The following is a 19,522-nucleotide window of genomic DNA, read 5'->3' as shown; positions in this document are numbered from 1 at the left end:
AGATGAAAGAAATGACTTTAAGAAAGATCAGCAGACCATTACAGGATATTTGGTCTGCAACGTTAGCATGTCCTTGAACCTGTAGGAGAAAATCTGGCAAATACACATGCAAGAAAACATGGAAACTCCAGAGTGGCAAGTGTGAGTTGGAAATCCACTGACCCAGTGTGCTGCAGAGGACCAACCTGACACTGTAGATAATTTCAAAATGTGTTAGTCAAGCGTAGAAATGGACCCAAAGGCAGGCTTTTAGTTGACGCACACACAGATGCACCAGACACAGCTCACAGTTTCAGTCATCACACCACTTTTGATGGGAGGGTGAGTAAAGCTGTTTGTCTGTGCTGCTGCTGCTGCTGTTAGCCGACGTCGTCACACAGATGAACTCAGGGGAGAATCACAGCGCGTGATGACACCTGCTCCTCAGCACGGAAAGCAAACCTATCAGCAAGGGAGGCAGCTGGTCCTTTTATGGTTGTTAAAATAGACACAGAAAAAGCTAAAGAGAGACTGGTGAATTGTGTTGTGGCTCCTCAGGGTCTCACTATATAAAGACGCATCTGAGTGTAGAATGGTAAAATGTTTGGAAAAACACGTTATCTTCAACGTGTACTTCATCAACTTAACTGTGTTTTTCTGTAGCAAAACTTTTCGCCATAACGTGGGTCTTTAGAAATGCATACAAATGGTTGATTAGCTCCCATCTGCCTTTTTAAAAATGTTTGTCATTTTGGATTTTAATTTGAAAAATTTCCATGAGTAAAATAGTGATTTGTATTGAATTATGACATTATAGCTTTTGACCATATAAAATGAATCAACATCTATTGGTTTCTAATTATACATTATGGCTTTATTGTTAACCAGAGTTGTATTATACCAAACTATTTGTTTTTTAAAAACCCCAACAACATTCACAAATAAAGAAATAATTTTTTCTGTATTTTATCCTGATATACAAAATATATCACCTTACATTTATCTCAGGACTCCTTAAGCGGTGTACAGCACTATAACATCAGACTTGACAGAAACTATGTGACATCAGCTGCGTAACACCTGCAATGCCACCGGCATCTCACTGGATTTAAGTATACATAGTGGTTTGTAACTACATTACATAAAAACATGCTGTGTTGATGTTTTGCTCTTCCATCTGTTTGCCCTGCAGCTCATGTTTGCCTGTAAGGATTTGTAAGACCGCTCATTAACTTGTCTTCCTTTATCTTCTTTCATAACCCTAATATCATCACACTTAGTGTTATTTTGGTTCTTCTAGAGATCGTAGTCCACCTCCTCTTTCTCCTCCCAGCCCCTAAAATGCATCTGGCTTATTGTTCCCATCTCATCCGCCAACCTAAACAGAGGATATCCAGTAGGATGTGTTCCTGTTCACTTCCCCCTGAAAGGAATATAAACAGTGGCAACAGCTATTGTCCTGCCGCCTGGTTACCAGTAAATGGGATGACAGTTCGTCAGCAGTTATTGTGTCACATTTGGCTAGCTGAAGGCTGCCTATCAGTCCTGCGTCAGTCAATCTTAATCATTTATTAAAGCCATGACAGCAGCAGCAGCACCCTGCTGTTTCTATAACAAGCAGTAGAAGTTTGTGCAAAAATAATGGCTGTATCTCTTATAATTCTTGTGTTTTCTTTCTCAAACAACATGAGTGATAATATGGAAATTATTCAAGTTTTAAAATGCTTGCAGTGAATTATTGTCTATCTTGTTATCAAATGGTTAAAGCAAAAGGACATGAATTAGATTATATTGTCTGGTTAACAACATGTTTTTGCAAAGATTTTATCTGGGTGGATACTTCCTGTGGGTGTCAGAGGACTAACACTAAAGAGAGTTTAATGCTGGTGCAAAACAAAAGTATAATGATAAGGTAAGATAAGCTTTTGGTAAGACAAAGCAGGCCTGTAAACATTGTTGTGTTTCTCATGTCAAAATGGGAAATGCACCTGATATCCCAAAGATTTCAAATTTTGTGTAAAAACCACTACAAAACCTTTTTAAAACAACAGACAGAATTCTGCCATTAATTCCAAGTAGCCCAGTTGTCTCTGTCGTCTAAACTCACATCACTGTGTCAACAAAACAGTTGAAAGCGGCTGTGAAATGGCATGTCTTCTTTAGAGAAATGCATTTTGAGTGACTCAAATGGTGAATAGGGACACCATTCAGTTCTGAATAAAATAGTGTCACAAATGTACACTGTGTGACTTATTCACCAGTTTTATGAAATAATATTATCACACTGTTTAAGCGAGGAGGCGTGCACGCAATACAGGATGACTAACAGCAAGCAGGCAAATGAATTGCAGCTGGATGTTTACGTACGGGCGAGGATGAGAACACCAGTTGCCATAGAAACAGTAGTGTCTCCCACTCAGCTCAATAGCAGGGCAAGTAGAGATTGCTGATGTATTATCTGAGATGATGCATTGATTGGCTTATTGATGGGGCTGTCGAACAAGTCTCCGGAAACAACACCTTTGAACGCTCCAAGCTCATGCCAGGATGTCACGTTCCCTCTGTGTCATGGCATTTTCTCTCTCTCTCTCTTTCTATTTCCTCTCTCTGTGTTTTTTATGTGCTACAGCAGACACTGATTTTTTCATGAATGAGAGCACACAGACATGCTAAGAGGGCAGGAGTTGAACAGATTGCAGAGAAGCTGCCGTCTACATAAGACTCTTCTTTCAGCCAGTCTTTTATGAAAGCAGCATAATTACAGGTGATTCTTTTTCCTTTCAGTGAATACATTCAACTTTTGCCCCTGCATCTAACAATATGTGAATAAAGTGGAGTTTGTTGCTAATCTATATGACCCGGTGGTTACATCACGTGTCTTACATTCAGAACGTCAGAAGAAAAAAGAAAAAAATCACAGCACAATGCCATTTTATCCTCTTCAGCATAATCTCTTTTAAAAATGTTTCCCCTTGTGTGTGTCATCAGAGTTTAAGAGCTGTGGAGATTCATCTTCCCTCAGCTGACGTGACGAAGCCAGTCCTCCTCCATCTGGCACCGCAGTCCATTTGTCCACCTCTGCATCTGTCCAGAGCACTCTGGGAGAACAGCAATTTAGGTAACAGTACGGTTGGCATTTACCAGACGAAGGCGTGTTACTGTGGGCTTGGAGAAATGCCAAAGGTGCAGGGGCTGTGTCACAGGCTTTTCAGCTAGTATACATTTAATCAAACTTTATTACTGAGTCAGCGGTCTGAACTGTGTGAACTCTAAGAGGGAGCTGGGATGAAATGAGCGATTTGTTGTTACAAATTCACTTTTCTACCGAGACATACAGGACATGAGAGTCTGCAGAGCTTTAAAAAAATACACAGTCTTCAGGCGAGGTAATAACATGTACTGTAGATAGCAGTTTTATTGGCACTAAAGTATGTGAGCAAGTTATGACAATGTGGAACGCGTAGCACTGGATCAAAGGATCTTGTATCAACGATTTTACATCTGCCGGCAATAACCCTGGCACATATTTATATAAAAATGCATGATTTATGTTATGTATTATCACTGCAGCAAGTCGGTAGCAACCAGTGGCGCTGGTGTGTAAAGCTCCGACATGAAGCCAGAGATGAAGATTAAACTCTTCACTTGTTAAGCAAAGCAGCCCCACCTGTGTGTGCATGAGTGTGTTGTGTAGGATTTGCTTTGTCCTTCTGTCTCTTTTGTGAATCACAGGATTGAAATGCGGCTTTGAAGCCTCTGGAGTTGCCTCCCTCCACAAGGCAGGGCTGTGTTTAAACACTTGCCACACTTCACAGACCTTTGCTAAATGCTTTCCACATTTACTGATACCAGCACCGCTCAGCTTAAGTAGCTTTTGAGCCACGTGCCTGTAAAGGTTAGTGGGACTGAACAACGGAAAGACGACCGCACATTTTTCTCTACCGATGGTTCAAGTACTGAACTTACAGTATTCTGTACATCCAGTTGATTTTATTTTATGTGGTTTTTTTTGTAAATTTTCTTTAATGTACAAGGTTTGCAACTTTTAATACCACTATAAAGAATTTCAAGAGAAGCTATCAACTAAGTCTTAATGTAGTGATAGTTGAAACTAATATGATGTGGATGACTCAGCCAGAAAACAGACAGGACAAGTTGAAACTTTGCAACTACGATACTCGACTATGAGAAAGACAGCTTCAGAAAGTCACTCTAGCACACCCTTTCATTTGCCGGTATGGATGGAATTTGTCCTTTGCTGCAGCTTAAACAGTAATTATCTCCCAACCCAGCGCATTTCAATGATCATCTGTAAAACTGCTATGCTATAATGACAGGATGGGGAGGCTGATGCCGCAGGACTTTTGGACAACCTTTGTATCCCACAGGAATTGCAACCAAACAGCTAAAATGCAGGAAACAGATGCAGGTCTTCAACTATGTGTGCATGAAATTAACTAAGAGGCACATCAGGGCTAGACTGGACTTGCAAAGAGATCTATCTACACAGGGGTTTCACACTAAGTACAGAGGAATTACATTAGAGTGAGCAAAGCAGTGATCAAAGCAAAGGGTGGCTGTCTTGAAGAGTCAAAAATATAAAACATGTATTGACTTATTTCACACTTTTTGTTTACTACATAATGTGTTCATTCATAGTTTTGATACCTTCAGTGAAAATCTACAAAGTAAATAGTCATGAAAATAAAGAAAAAACATTAAATGAGAAGGTATGTCCAAACATTTGACTGATAGTGTATATACTTGATTGTGTTAGATTTTCTACAAAGAGTGCTGGCCTCAAACAGGGGGTTTTTCATTTCAGCGGAAGTCCTTGCATAGCTTTTCCTATTTACCCTCTTGAGCTTTATCTTTGCCGTGTGTCAGACGGCTGCCCACACACAGGCATGTGATGTTTCTATTAAAGAAGTCAGGAAGTCATTAGACCGTTTCATGGAAGTCACATTCTCTAATGGCATCACGGAGGAGGGTTGCTGGGGCAGAGGAGACGTAAGAACAAACTGTTATTTTATAGGAAATCGAGAGAAATGTCTGCCATTCAAACACAATGATTGGGCTGTGACGCGCACTCACTGCATGCAGCAGTGCTTGCGACAATACAGCAGCGATCTGATGCAGGCTGTCTGCAGCGGTTCACCTCAGCTCACTTCAGCTGAGTTGGTCTGACATATGTGATTAGCACTGGAATAAAGAAAATCCCCGTGCAGTTATGTGGTAGTTAGATGCATTCAATAAAACATGAAGCACAAACTATGAGGCAGTGACAATTTAAGTAAGACATATGCATGCTGGAGAGATGGAGTGTGTGAGAGAACAAAAAGCATTACAGTGGTAAGAATGCAGTTTTTCTGTTTACAGACACAATGATTATCTTATGGAATGTGTTAAAGATAGACTGAGAATATAGACAGCTGAATAGTACAACACTGTTTGGTTTAAATTTGATTTATTTGAATCGGTCTTTATGCCTCCTTTACTATTTGCGGCTGAGTTCACACAACTTACCACAACTCCTTAACCAATGAATGAATCAAAAACTATAAATGCAATTCAAGATCTTCTATTTTCAGTCAAAAGAGCTTTTCAGTGAACTGATTGTAGGTAATTACAGGAATGTGACAAGGGGAATGTGAACGTCATGCTACTGAGCTGCTAAGGGGCCACTGCATCTTGTGTGGTGACTCATTCTCCGCAATATATTTATCTGAACACCTGGATGGGAACCAAATTATTAAGCAAACACACTCAAACACACATGTCGTCATGCTTGAACACACTCAGGAAACATATTTCCGTCGTAAGACTAGAGTATTTGACGAAGTCTGCAATGGCAACTGTGCAGGTTTGTGTGCTCTGCATTGCTCATCTGTCGAGTCGATACTCTAAGCCACAACACAGAATGGGCAAAGCTACAGTCATCCCAGCTCTCTGTGCAGTACATCTGTTTTCGTCCACATAGTAGGAGGAGGAGCACTGACATTTGATATGCAAAGGCTTCTAATCCCCCAAGTGCATCCCAGTGTATGCACATATCAAAGCATGCTTTTTTTTATTCTTCTCAGGCAGAATATGCCTACTATCACTTTTAATACCAAACTGACTCATTCTTCTGCCTGCGGAGAACTTTATGATAGAAGTTGAGGTATAAAGATCCCCTTTGTCACTCCGGCTTAGACTCATTCCAAAGCTAAGCCTGCCTGCACACACAAGACTTTTCCCACTGTCAACGTGACATAACAAAGTAGCAGCTTTGTGTGGGTGATACTGAAAACTAGCAGTGTTCTAAACATTTTTTCCCTTTCACATTGCAGTGACACTAAGAACATCCAGTGAGCTCGCACTCTTAGCTTTTTGAACTCCATAGGGTTTTGTAATTAGTGTATCTACATATTTTGCTCTCAGAAAAGCAGAAACTTCCCATGAGGCCTATGAAGCTGATCAGCTAACATTTGCTGACTCACGCCTGACTTGACCCGAATTTTCAAGATATATAGAAACTGAATCTACATTGGACTATGTGATATTTCCACTCTCATATCCTCGGGGAAAGTGCCACTTTTCCTCTTGCCGGCTTGGAAAAAGCTAGCAGCCTGTTACTAATTTGGTTCCACCCAGTGCATCTATCCGATAGAGATGCTGCACTCCGGCTCAGATGTTAAGACCAGGGGTACAAACGCCCTCAGAGGCCACAAAACTCTACGTCAACAACGCAATCTATTCCTGTCCGACTGAAGCATCCATTCCAGGGGCCATTACTGTCAAAACACACACACTCAGACCTGGAGGTGTCATCATGAATAATTCCTGCTCCTTCCTCTTGTAGGCTTCTTCCTGTTCTGTTTCGGTCTGTGGGGGTATGTTTATGCATGAGGTTTTCATTATTGAAGCCTGAAGAGCACAGATATTTTGAGAGAACATCTAAAAGGATGACTCAAAAATCCATGTTCAACTTCCATCATTACATAAGCTTGGAAGGTGAAGAGGTGTTCCAACAGACAGATGAATCAAAAGCTCGTGTGGTGAACAAAGGCAGAGCAGCGGAGGAGCCAATCAGCAGCGAGAGACACTAGTAACGATTTTAGCACAATTATGTCAGGACACGAGTTCCGACTCTCAGCAAGTCTAATCTGTGGCAGATGCCTTTTTACGCAGCCTTCAATGATTTCCGACTCTCACCAAATTGGTCAGTAGATGCTTGTTTCCATGGTGACAGTGAGTGAGAGTGAAAGGATGTCCAAGAATGAGCGTTGTCACTTTGCCTGAAAAGCTCTGATGCAATCGCTGACATAGTTTGACCAAGTCTGTCATTTTATTAGTGTGTCTTCCTTGTAGCGGCGTGTCACCGCTTGGCTGCCTTTCCTTCCATATTTCCGAACAACCCGGCCAGCCTCTGTGCTGATCGGTGCCCATGTGTTCTTTTCTGATAAATAATGAGAGCCCTCGTTTGTGTGTGTGTGTGTGTGTTTGTGAGACAAGGTCGACAACTTTGCACAGTCAGTTATCTTTGCCATCCTCCATTTATCACTGCAGAAGAAAACTCAGCAACAGAGGGGAGCCTTGAACCACAGTATAAACAACTTCACTGTAAACATGCCCTCTTATCCATCCATCTTCTCTGTGTGCACCCATTTCCTGCTGAAAACACAAGTTTTAAAGATCACAGATAAAATACTTGCTTTGACTCAGATAAGTGCCCAGATATACAAAGTTTGATCTAATTATCTGCCCTACAGCAAACTCCATGAACTCAGGAGCTGCTCATTTCGTACAGAACAAGGACAATGTTTGCTTTCAGTTTCGTTTAAATGCTCGAGGAAATTATGGCAAGCATCTTTTTTGAGGGCACTTTTTGAAAATGTAGCAGCAGCAAACGTTCAATGACATCTTTATGCAGCCCCATTGTTTTGTTCTTTGCAAAATAAAAACCTGAATAAAAAGGACAACGACTTCTTTTTTTTTTTAGAAAATGCTCTCATTTATTAAATAAATAAATACTGCACTTTTTTACACAATAAGTTATTTAGGACATTTTTTTAACCAAGGTGATAATGGCTCTTAAGGGATCCTTAAAAGGATCTCTGGTACTGTTTTTTTTCTGAATGTCATTCTCTCCTCCTGCCCTCCCCTCCCTCACATCAGCCCTCCAGTTCTCAGCTCAATGTGCTGAGTCCATCTGTCCATAAGAGAACAAATCACAGTTTTAAAAGTTTGTGTGATATTACACCCACCCAGACACACACACACACTCACACATATAAGCAGCCAAACTCACATCCACACATATTAGCAAGTAATGTCTTTGCACTGATGAGTTGGCTGTGACATACATCATTTACAATATTCCACAGTCGAGCTCTGTTTATATTCAGAGCATTGGATTGCCTCTGCATTGAATCAACTATACTGTACACAGGTAAGCCGGTGCCAGCCCAGCATTTGTCTTTACTTCCTCAAATTCCCTCTTTTCACCCCGAAAACATCCGGGGTTCACTTTCGTACCAACATACTTGTTACGTCCTCTCCTCCAACAATCGACATACAAATCAGCCCTTTTTTCCCCCATCCACAGTCATTGTGCTACATTTCAGTTTTTCAGTCTCTTTCAGCTTCTCTTTGCTATTTTTTCACCTGCGCCGCTGCTGAGTCACGAAGGTGCAACGATGGAGGAATGCTAATTTACTTTGCTCAAGCCCATCCTTGAAATCCACGTTTCTCACAGATTTTTTCCAGATCCTTCTTCCTCTGCAGCACTGCAGCAACACATCGAGTAGATTTCATCTCGGGTTTGCCTTTTCCAGACACACTGTTGTCGGGTTTAGCTGCATCTCTGCAGAAGCATGTTGAGGGAGTACACCATGCGATCACGCAGGTCTGTAGGGCAGCCGGACGTCAGCAGGGAGCTCAGTTTGAAGGTTTTGGAGACGCGGTCCTCGTTGATGTACGTCAGCATGTACTCATCCCTCTGGCAACACAGGATGATCTTGGTGTGGTCATGGTAAAAGTTGACCTGAAACAAGAAACAAAGTTGATCAGTTTTTGTCTTCTCGTTGTTTGATTTAGGGTTTAACTCTGCTCTTCTGTTGAGGAAAATGGTGTCATGCATTTGCACCTCAACAGTGGCTCTTCTGAGCAATCTCGGCAACGGCTATGTATGCCTGTGTGTTTACCTGGAAAGTGCCGTCGTTAAAGAGCATCATGAGGGCGCGGTCCGATTTGAGCCACTGCAGCAGGTACAGTCTGGGCATGTGTGCATCTGTCATAGTACCAAGGTCTCCACCCTGAGAAAATAAACGAGCAACATGTCAGGATTAGACAGGCTGCAACTTGAAAGACACCATTTCTAATGCTTCAGGGTGTGGAAAGACAAAAAAACACAACAGCATGAAAGCAAGAGATTACAGGAAGGAACAGAAAAGTAGGGGGACAGAAACTTACATCCATCAGGTTTTCCTCCATGTAATGGGAAAAGTACTTGAGCACAGTCACTTGGCCCACAAAGTGTTCGGGAACCTCACAGGTGGGGAAGACAGAGCGCTGGCCCAACTCTGCATAGTAATGGATAGTTCTGAAAAAGAGAGGTGCAAACAGTTACACAACCACTCAGATTATTGAAAACTTTCTGACCAATTCTAAAATCTACTACTTGAGTTTGGCACCCTATTACTAATTTAATTCAAACTACTATCAGATTTTCCAGCATAATTAGATTTATCACAATAAACTTACACAAGCCATTAAATGCCATGACTAACAACTTTCAAAATGAAGGTGGAGCGTTGTGAGAACGCAGAATAGTTCGTACTTTCTGTCTGGCAGGAGGCTCATGTGAGTGCCGTTGTTGAAGAGAACTCCCACGGTGTGATCAGACAACTGGTAGCCAAAGCCGTACTTGTTGGAGTAGTCCACCCATTTAGTCACCCATTGAAGACTGCAGCTGTTTGAGCCCTGAGGAATGTCATCTGCTGCAGGGTGAGAGCACAGGGGAGGAGGAGGATTAGAATACAATTACACGGAAGATATAAAGAAAACCACAAGCTTAAATGCATGATAGGGTACACTGTGTTATTTCTGTTAAACTGACAAAAGCTGAAAATTATCTATGATCTGTATAATGTAAAGGAGTGTCATTTCAAACTCTGAAAAACTGACATTTAATGTTCTGAATCCTTTAATCAACATGTCATTCTCTTGAAGTGTTTCAAGGTCAAACACCATTAAAGAGCTTTAGCTGTATCATGAAGCTTGTCATTGTGGGTTTATTTGATCAACAACTGTACAGAACTTTACAGAAAAAAAATCACTCACCTTTAGGCATATTCTCCAAACAGCCCCTTAAAACACTTGCAACAGTCTCAGCCACACTCCCTGTTGTGCTGTCTTCCAGGCCTTTAAGAACAACAGGGGGTACATTGAGTTTGATGTAACAATGGTACGGTACCAGAAATTGCTTTGCTCTCTTGCTGTCACATCATGTCTCTCTTTATTGTACATGCACATATCCTATCTGTAACTTCCTGTCACATGCTACAATGTATTACTGTATCGATTCTATATGAGTCTCTCTGTAAATGGCTGGGCTGTTTTGTGTAAATAAATGATGCTGTTGAACTTACATTCACTACTGCTGCTGCAGCTCCCCAGACTCCCCCTGACGATCAGACGGATGGTATCTTGCGTTGTCGGGGACTGGCTCTCTGTTGCCAAGGCAACGGGGCTCTCAGCAGATGGCGGAAGTAGACTTCCATTCTGAGGTGAGAATCAGTGACGGCAGGGTTTAGAATCTGCGAGTTTAGATCATCTCTTCCTACTATGACTCACCGGTCACCCACAGATGCAAAGTAGTTGGCTTAAAGGTCGAAAATAAGTGCTTTTACTTAGTTCTGAAAACTGTGCTTGTTAGAAAGTTTGGTGCAGCATCAGAATGACTCACTGGATTCTCCACTACATGATATCCCAGAACTACCAATCTGTCTAAGTAGCTGTATGAATAATGGACCTGCAACATCACCCACACTCTTGTAAATATCCTGTTTTGTGTTCCTACCTCGGAAAGCTTTTTGCTCTGTTGCTGTTGTTGGCTGATGACAGTTCTCTCCAAATCATGCTGCAGTTTGTAGATCTCCTCTTCCTCTTTAGTTAACTTATCTGTGAAGGGCAATAGCAAGACAGGAAAATAAGAGCATGACCTTTGTGACTGCAATTGTGCTCAAAAACAAGCTACAATGATGCCTCTGGCTGAAGCATCATCTAAAATTGAGAGATAACTGGCTGATGTGACATTGGTGCATTAAGTGGTATACCAGTGATTATTGCAATACTCACTGAGAGTCTCGTAGTATTTGACCTTGTCCCTCTTCCCACCAAACAGTGCCGCAGCAGCTTTCTTGAAGAAGCTTTTGGCGGGACTGGAGATGTGGAAATCTGGTGCTGAGTGGCAACAGCTAGCCGACAGACGCTCTGGACTGAAGCCCTGTAAAAAAAACAAAAGTGGGTCAGTGTGCGGCTGGCGGGAAGGGGGTCACTGTTAAACTCCTACACAGTGACATTTGCAGAGAGACTGACAGACTGCAGCAGACAGACAGAGGGGTGACGGTGGTGCCTAACCTGTGTGAAGAAGTCGTGTCTCAGAATGTGGTCCAGATTGGGTCTGTCCTCGGGGATCTTGGCCAGCAGGTTGGCGATTAGCTGCTTGGCCTGTGGCGACAAGGAGGAGGGAAGCGAGTAACGCGCCTCTCTGATACACCTGTATGTCTCCTTAAGGTTGGTGGTTTCGAATGGTGGTCTGCCCAACAGCATAGTGTACCTGGAGAGAGAGAGAAGCGTGACTGAGCCGATTTCATCTCGAAAAATATATTGACAAGCGACTAGAGGTAAGAATGTTCATGAAATTTAATGCCAGTGTGCATCTTCGGATGTTTTACGTTAATAATTCATAACAATTACCAATATTACTAAACCTTTTAAAGCTCGCTAATGATAGATTTACAGTATTCCTACTCACATTACACAGCCTAAGGCCCAGATGTCTGATTCACAGCCGTGGCCCTGCTTGTTGAGCACCTCGGGGGACAGGTAGTTGGGAGTTCCACAGATCGTCTTCCTCCTGTTTCCCGCTGGCTCCAACTTGGCAGCCAGACCAAAGTCCCCGACCTTCAGTTCCATCGACTCACTCACAAAAAAGTTACCTGTAGGGAAGAAAAGGGAATGAGATGATGAGCACTTGATATTCAACCTGGGATCAAAGGCTAAATTTAGACTCAGGTCCTCTTGAGATGAATTAATTGAAGGAAAACTAGTGTAAGAAACAGGTTGGTATCGAGAACTGATACCCTCCCTGCACAGAATGCATCTGTAAAAATATGCACAACAGCTCACAGAAAGATTCCTTACCAAGTTTCAGGTCTCTGTGAAGGATTTCTTGTTCATGCAGGTACTTCAGTCCAGAGACAATCTGTCGCAGGTAATAACGCACCTCTGGCTCAGTAAGCACTTTGCGAGCCTTTAGGATGTGAGCTAATGACTGCAAAAAAAGACAAAAAAATAGAACAATCAATATAGAGGTTCTGTAAGTAATATAAAAACACATATTTTGCTGTTTAAATAAAATCTTATCATTATTGTTGACTTTCTTTAATCTCAGAGAGTTACATAGGTATTAAAACCAAGTTCTTATAGTGAGATCACACTCTGAATACCAACTAAGTGCTGCCTCATTGACTTTGGGTGCATTGCAGGTGTTTTCCAAATTTGAAACGAAGCACTGGCAAAGAAGCATAGTCATTATAAATGTAGCATGTGACATAAAAAGCACTTACTTTTCTGCTGCAGTATTCCAACAGGATGTAGATGTTCTCCTTATCCTCAAAATGGTGATAAAAGTGCACTATGTGTTTATGGTGCAGTGCTCTGTGCAGCTCAATCTCTCTGTCAATCTAACGAGGAGGGGGAAAAGACAAAAAGGTCACGATTGGAAATTGATTTTTGTCATTTGTGTTACCCAATTCTGCCAGTGCGCACCAGCACCGGAGCGGCGCGCTTACCTTCTCCCGTTGGTGAGGTTTGGAGACGCGCGCATGTGGGATGATTTTGGCTGCATAAACTTTGCTAGTGGAGAGGTCTGTCATCTCATAGCATTTAGCAAATCCTCCCTGGAAAGATTAAAAACACTGTTAAGATTGTGTTTTCTTCAAGTGAAGTGATAACCTCCTTAAAAAAAAGTACAGATTCTACGCTTGAGCTACCTTTCCCAAAACTTTTCCACGGCAGTAGCACTTCCCCGTGGCAGGATCGGTGATTATCCTCGCCATCTCGGAGGGCGCACTGCGTTCATCCATCCTCTTTCGGCGAGGCTCGCAGGACCTCTGCGTGGACTCGCACATGCTGCTGCTGCTATTCGTCTGTTGGGGCCCGATATTCCTCTGTACTTCCATGAGAGCTGGTTTCCGATCGCGCACTCAGAATGCAGCCCCGACGGTGCGCTCCGGTGCCTTTATACCCTGGCAGCCTCCCCGCCCCGCTGTCTGCCGCCCTCTCTCTGACGTCACGCAGTGAAACCAGAGAACGAGGTCTGCTTGATATCGATTAACCTGCATGTACGTTCGTGTCGATGATGGCACAGACATGAAACCAGAAAATGAACAAAGCAGCGTGTGGATAGTGAGGATTCTAGTTGTTTTTAACTTCGAACCACCACAATTAAAATAAAGACTGACATGTTCTGTGATTTGCTTCTTTTGATCTTGAGAGACAAACAGGTGAATGCTTTTTTTGTTTTAGTTTTTACATTCTGGTGCAAAATCTTTTCCAAGGTGTTGGAGCAATGATGTATTTGGTCGATGGTAAATCCACCATGCAGAGGAGAGCCTCTATTTGTATTCTGCTCAGGGTCACCTCCTTCCGTTTTTGCCTCAAAACTCAGTTTGGAGCTCTAGCACCCTCAGGTGGACATTATTCAGGGTTCACTGTGTATTACAGACTTACTCTGACTGTCACACTGCAGCATGACAACTACAGTCTTCTTATTATCTTCTCACTGAGATGACGTGAGAATTTACTGTTTGGTCGAAAGTGAGCAGCGGTTAGTGGAGTGGGTGTAGAGGTGGTGACAAACAGGAACCTTTGTGTTCTAGTTTGCAGTTGTGTGTATGTCGCAAAGACCTATGAATTACAAATTACTGTACTGTAATTTATTGTAGACACTACAGTGAGATGCACAAGGAAAAGCAAAGAGCAAGTTCTTCCACCAAGGATGCGAAATCACTCAAATTTGGTATCTTACAAAGGTTGTTGTTTGGAATCTTTCACTTTACATCAATCTATTTTCAATCAATTTGATATACAAACCACAAACTTACCACTTAGTGAATTACCAGCTAAATTTATTGAAATTTCTTAAGTTTAACTGCTAGTAGACACAAACACAGGGTTACATATTGTACATACTCAAACTAAAGTGCTCATTCCTTCACCCTGTTATGCATCCCACATGACCTACAAGGGTCAGATGATGCAGACAACAATTTTAGACTACCTAGGGGGTGCCCACACAAAATATATAAATGTCTATGTCTAACCATCTGCGGCTGTGTGGGAGACTGATGGAACAAATCTCAGATTTACCTCAAGCTAGAACAAAGGCATTAATTTATTTTAAACACCACACATGAATCTAACTGCAACCTCACAAAATTAATACACACCTCTCAAAAACACTGACCTCATAGCGTCGCTTGCAAATTAGCAAAATTTAATTGTTAGTAGTGTTGGAGTGCTTAGACAGACAGCTAAAGCCACACTGTAGATACTGGTGCATGAAAGCATTTACACCAAGATCATGAGCAATATGGCACTGCTCAGTCTGTTCTAGAAGTGCAAAGCCGGAACAAATACTGCAGGCGCCAAGGGATGTCAAAATCTTTTTGACATGTTGCTTAGTCAGAGTCCTTCTCATCTTTGCAATGTTCAGAAACATCTTTCAGAAAGATCACTCATAATCAGCGCTCACAAATGACAGACATCATTGATTTATGTCCCAAAAGTGCTTTTTGGCTGCTTCCTATCAATGTGTTTTCTTTGTATGGTTTCTTTCAAGTACCTAACCACATTATTTTGCATGTCTGGTCTGAGAAAAAAAGAGAGTGATTGGAGGGTTAAGCGCTGTTGAGAATGACAGCGGCGGAAAGAGACTTTGACTTATTCCTCCACTGTGTTCGTCACATTTCTCAGGTGTGAGCGCACAGTGTCCATGTCGTAAGCAAAAGTCTGGTCGAGTCCGGAGCCAGCAGACGACTGTTGTGGCCAGTTAGGGAACGGAAAACGACAAGCGATGACACGCGCATCATCTGGAAGCTCTTTCAACAGCTTCTCACCCAACACCCTCATCTGTAAACCAATCAGAGAAGGCGAATTAGCAATCCAGGCTATTTATGTCATATTAATTATACAGAATCTAATTATTTAGGGCAAGAAAAGAAAAAAATCCACTTAGAAAAAACTACTTACTACTCCTGGAGCAAGGAAAGCTGTTACATTGTTGTAGGAAGACAAATCAGTCTATGAGAAGAAAGAAACAAATGTGCTCAAGTTACAGCTTTGATCAGGTGTAAAAACAAAACAGCTGTTCATTGAGGTCTTACCTTCCAGAAGTCTTGTTTAACAAAAGTTGCTTGGCTAGAAGGAATTCCTGTCCAGCAGGCCTTGCTCCTGGCATATGCCACTAAAATGGAGTTAATCTCAAACCCTGTGCACTGGAAGCCAGCAGAAGAGGCTGCAAACACCTGGAAAGCAAATGGGATTGTGTAAAATGCAACTACATGTGGCCTACGAGCAATAATGAAGCACACTTACCTTGAAAACCAAGCTTGACATGCCCAACTTTGCAGGCAAACTTGCACATTTGGATGCAGATTTTTTTCTTAGACAAATTCATCTCACTCACCAGTCTTCCATCTCCTGATCCCAGATCTGCTAAGCGACCTGTTCGTCCCTCAAGCAGCTTCATAGTGTTCAGTGTTTGATCTTTGCTAGAGGGCAAATAAGGCACCTGGACCACAGTACAAACATGCAGTCAGTCAATGTACATGACAGATAGCACAGTATTTATTCTAAGTCTTCCTTGCTATCAAATTGGCACTAGAGCTTAAACACGAAGAAGATGAAGTGTCTTGAATAAACTTCAACCTAAAATGACATAATTATCAATCAAACTGTACAAATGTTAACATTTATTCAACTTTGTTTAAAAAAAAATCTGCAAATGCTTCATATCAAACATACTTCTGCTCACAGCAGTAAACTCTTCTGCATGCTGTAACTACAACCTTGAATCTGATCTCCCACTCACTGCCAGTTGAACTTCTGCACAATAGCTGCCTGAATCAAAAGCCTTTCTCATTTCTGGCTGTGGTAACCTGGATTTAATGTCTCACAGCCCACTTTTCTCCACGCACAAGGTGTTTTATGTCAGATATACATCAGCTGACAAGAGAAACAGCAGCAAAGCATCACATCTTTAATCCGAAAGAACTAATCTCACAGATGTATTAGCAAAAGCATTTATATTTAGCATGTAGAAGAAGTTGATAGTGCAGGGTTCCATAAAACATAACCGCAGTTATAGACTTACCATGTTCTTCTTTTCCCACATTTGTTGCTAGCATGGAGCACTATGCTCCAAAATAAGCAAATCATCATTAATGTGCAAGTTATTCTTTGTCTCTGCTGAGTTTCCTTGATTTTACACATGCAGAATTGATTTTATATTTGTAAGGTGGATAGAAGGCTGAGCAGGCACATAAATACAGAACAAAAGGGAATCTTAAGCACCTTGAGTTTCCACGGGACTTTGCGGAAGCCAGGTATGACAAAGAGGCACCACACTCCATACAGGCCTGTGAGCAGAGCACCTGTACAGGCTGACAGGATGGGATGAGGTCTGCTGGTAGGAAGGACCCTGCCGTGGTCTTGCAAAATCACCTCAATGGTGTCCTCCATTGCACACTATCACTACTGTGGTCAAAACAGTAAACAAGGGTAAATATTACTGCAGCTTGCAATTTTCCTGACAGGAAATATCCCTGAAGATAACTCTCTAGCTGAACCAAAACTGGTTTATTAAGGTAAAAGACCTGTACTATTTGATGCTTTTTTTTTTTTTTCAAATAAACCAGATAACTATATCAGCAGATTTTTTTTAACATAAACACATCACATACACATTTTATTTGTTTGATTTTTGTGATTATTGTTTCGGATGCATTGATGGCTGTTTGGATCTTTTAGAGAAACAATGGGCCAATCAGGGTTTAGTAATTAGGACTGAGAATGAGGCTGACAATGTAGCAAGATATAGCTATATAGATAGCTATAGAACAACTTTTATATCAACATGTTGCTTCGATCAGAGAAACATAAGGTCACAGTTCCTAACTACCACTACTGCAGCTTCTATGTCATGTGAAAATGACTATGGCAAATTTATTATCAAAGACTGGTTAGTGGTGAACAATACACAATATCCCCTATTCAGCAAGACTGAACGAGTGAAGATAAACTAGATATTTAACAGTCGAGAAATAAACTTGGTCGCAAAGTATGAAATACAACATTGTTTCTCAACAAATTGCGGCATTTATGGCCTGCAATTTGTTGGTACTTATTGGCCAATAAACACATACACGAATTGCCAGTGTTGGCCATTGTATCAGTCCAGGCAGCTTATCAGTCAAGCTCTGAAAAGGTCCATAGGAAGAGAGAAAGAGGGTACTGATTTGGTTCAGATACTTTTGTAAAGAACAGTCATCATGTAGATTTGAAGAGCATCCCTCCTTAGGACAGGCCGATTATCGTGGATGATATTTGGCATTTTGCCGATTATCTGTATCACTATTTTCATTGAATGATTATTGTTGAATTAAACGTGCTACTTCAGGTTTGGTGCTGACACCTCTCTCTGTCTGTATTCACTCTGTGGTCTCAGAAATGTCACTCCAGCAGCAAAAACTAAACAAGAAACACAAACCAGGAAATTACTGTCTCTCACAGTGACTAAAGCTAAGCTAACGGCTAGCAGCTATGTTAGAAGGCAGCCACAGATTACTCTGAAACATAGTCTGGAAAACTATAATTAAAAATATTTGAAAATATGGCCCTCAGTGGGCTATAATAGTAATACAATAATGAATGATTAAGGAAAACAGAGAAAAACAGCAGATGTAATTGCAGGATTGCAAATATTGGTAATTGGCCTTTCTTGATTGGCAATAATCAGCAATGGTATTGACCAAACAAACAAACATCAGTTGATCCCTTATCACTCCTAACATGCATGCGTTAAATTCACTTTGTAAATTAAAATGTATAATGTAATATATTTTTCAACATCAATACATGCATTGCATATCAAAATACACACTGCATTTTGGCAAAATTACAGTTTGCAGTTTTGTAAAAATAATATGTCATTTAATACGAAACTGTTGAATTGCATTTGAAAAACAGCGTAAAAATAGCTAAAAACACTCCCCATGCACACAGATACAGCTCACTTTAGTATCAACAGGTCAGCTTATAAACCAAGTTATTTAACTTCTGCAAACATTGCTCTGTTAATCATTACCACAGAGCAGACTTTGGGAGGTGCAAAATAACACCAGTGCCCCTTCTCTAACAGCAGATGGGGCTACAATGACCTTTTCTCCTGCAGAAACCTTCTAGAAAAGTTTCCCTGTGCTTAGGTCATGAGCTACATTTATGTGAAACGACAACTCTTGTGCCTTCAGCAGTTTATCCTCGACAAAGATGAGCTCGTAAGGGACTCAGTACTCCAAAATCTACCTTCAAACGTGCTGACTGACTCGTAGGATTTCTGCATTCGAGGCGAAATCGGTGCAAAAATGGACGCAAATAAATGACACACTTGTGAGCAAGATACACGCACATGGTTGTATGTGTCCGTGCGTGTGTTTGTGTGTATTTAGATTTGGTGAACTTGTTAAGTTGTAACGCGACACATTTGCAGAAGCAAACACGCCTGTGTGCTGCTTACCTTACCCGCCCCCTGTTCTGCTGCCCGCACAAGCAGATCCTCCAGTCAAAGGCCAATCCGTCAGCATATCCCGCCCTATTACTTCATGCACGTCCTATCAAATGTCTGCTCACTGACTGGTGGGAGACCGACAGATCCTGAGCCGTGGAGTGGATCCTACATGTCAGTCTGTAGTCCACTGTTACGTAACGTCTGTTGTGTCTAGTGTTTCTTAGCACATGATGGACTATTCTGGGCTGAGCCACGCAGGTGTGAGAAGGAGACAGGTGAGACTCACAGGAAGTAAAGCTCAGAATAACAGCTGATATGAGATCCGCTGCATCGTCACAGTTTTGCACCTCTCACGTTAAACATGCAGGTTTATAATAACCCTGAAAGTAGAGGCGGTGTGATTACAATTGCAAAGATGCCCATTTCCACCCATCCCTCTTCTTCCTCCTCCTCCTCCTCTTCGCCTTTTGCACTTGCTCCCATTGA

The 19,522-nt window shown here is 41.7% G+C and overlaps 2 protein-coding genes across 5 annotated transcripts; both read right to left on the bottom strand.

Annotated features, from left to right (window-relative positions):
• Positions 1-7,950: 7,950 nt before the first annotated feature.
• plk2b (polo-like kinase 2b (Drosophila)) lies at positions 7,951-13,467 on the bottom strand. 2 transcript variants are annotated; one of them, XM_022218167.2, is made up of 14 exons: positions 13,242-13,467; positions 13,041-13,148; positions 12,816-12,932; positions 12,391-12,520; positions 12,002-12,185; positions 11,605-11,803; positions 11,323-11,470; positions 11,045-11,145; positions 10,614-10,746; positions 10,306-10,386; positions 9,803-9,962; positions 9,436-9,565; positions 9,168-9,278; positions 7,951-9,007 (listed from the first exon to the last, which is right to left on the bottom strand). In XM_022218167.2, the coding sequence occupies exons 1-14, from the start codon at positions 13,428-13,430 to the stop codon at positions 8,816-8,818; spliced, it is 1,983 nt and encodes a 660-aa protein (XP_022073859.1). In that variant the 5' UTR covers positions 13,431-13,467; the 3' UTR covers positions 7,951-8,815. The 2 variants fall into 2 exon arrangements, with proteins under 2 accessions (XP_022073859.1, XP_022073860.1); XM_022218168.2 differs by having other exon boundaries at positions 9,803-9,959.
• An 894-nt stretch (positions 13,468-14,361) lies between these two features.
• Positions 14,362-19,498, bottom strand: si:dkey-190g11.3 (uncharacterized protein LOC567059 homolog). Of its 3 annotated transcripts, none has more exons than XM_022218171.2 (6): positions 19,046-19,498; positions 16,825-17,007; positions 15,938-16,042; positions 15,636-15,776; positions 15,502-15,552; positions 14,362-15,381 (listed from the first exon to the last, which is right to left on the bottom strand). In XM_022218171.2, exons 2-6 carry the CDS (start codon positions 16,990-16,992, stop codon positions 15,193-15,195), a joined length of 654 nt encoding a protein of 217 aa, XP_022073863.2. In that variant the 5' UTR covers positions 16,993-17,007; positions 19,046-19,498; the 3' UTR covers positions 14,362-15,192. The 3 variants fall into 3 exon arrangements, with proteins under 3 accessions (XP_022073863.2, XP_051806369.1, XP_051806368.1); XM_051950409.1 differs by lacking the exon at positions 19,046-19,498 and adding an exon at positions 16,625-16,664 and having other exon boundaries at positions 16,825-16,970; XM_051950408.1 differs by lacking the exon at positions 19,046-19,498 and having other exon boundaries at positions 16,625-16,955.
• Positions 19,499-19,522: the final 24 nt, after the last annotated feature.

Source organism: Acanthochromis polyacanthus, chromosome 7, assembly GCF_021347895.1.
Source record: "Acanthochromis polyacanthus isolate Apoly-LR-REF ecotype Palm Island chromosome 7, KAUST_Apoly_ChrSc, whole genome shotgun sequence".
Lineage (NCBI taxonomy): Eukaryota > Metazoa > Chordata > Actinopteri > Pomacentridae > Acanthochromis > Acanthochromis polyacanthus.
This window is presented reverse-complemented; position numbering and strand designations above follow the sequence as displayed.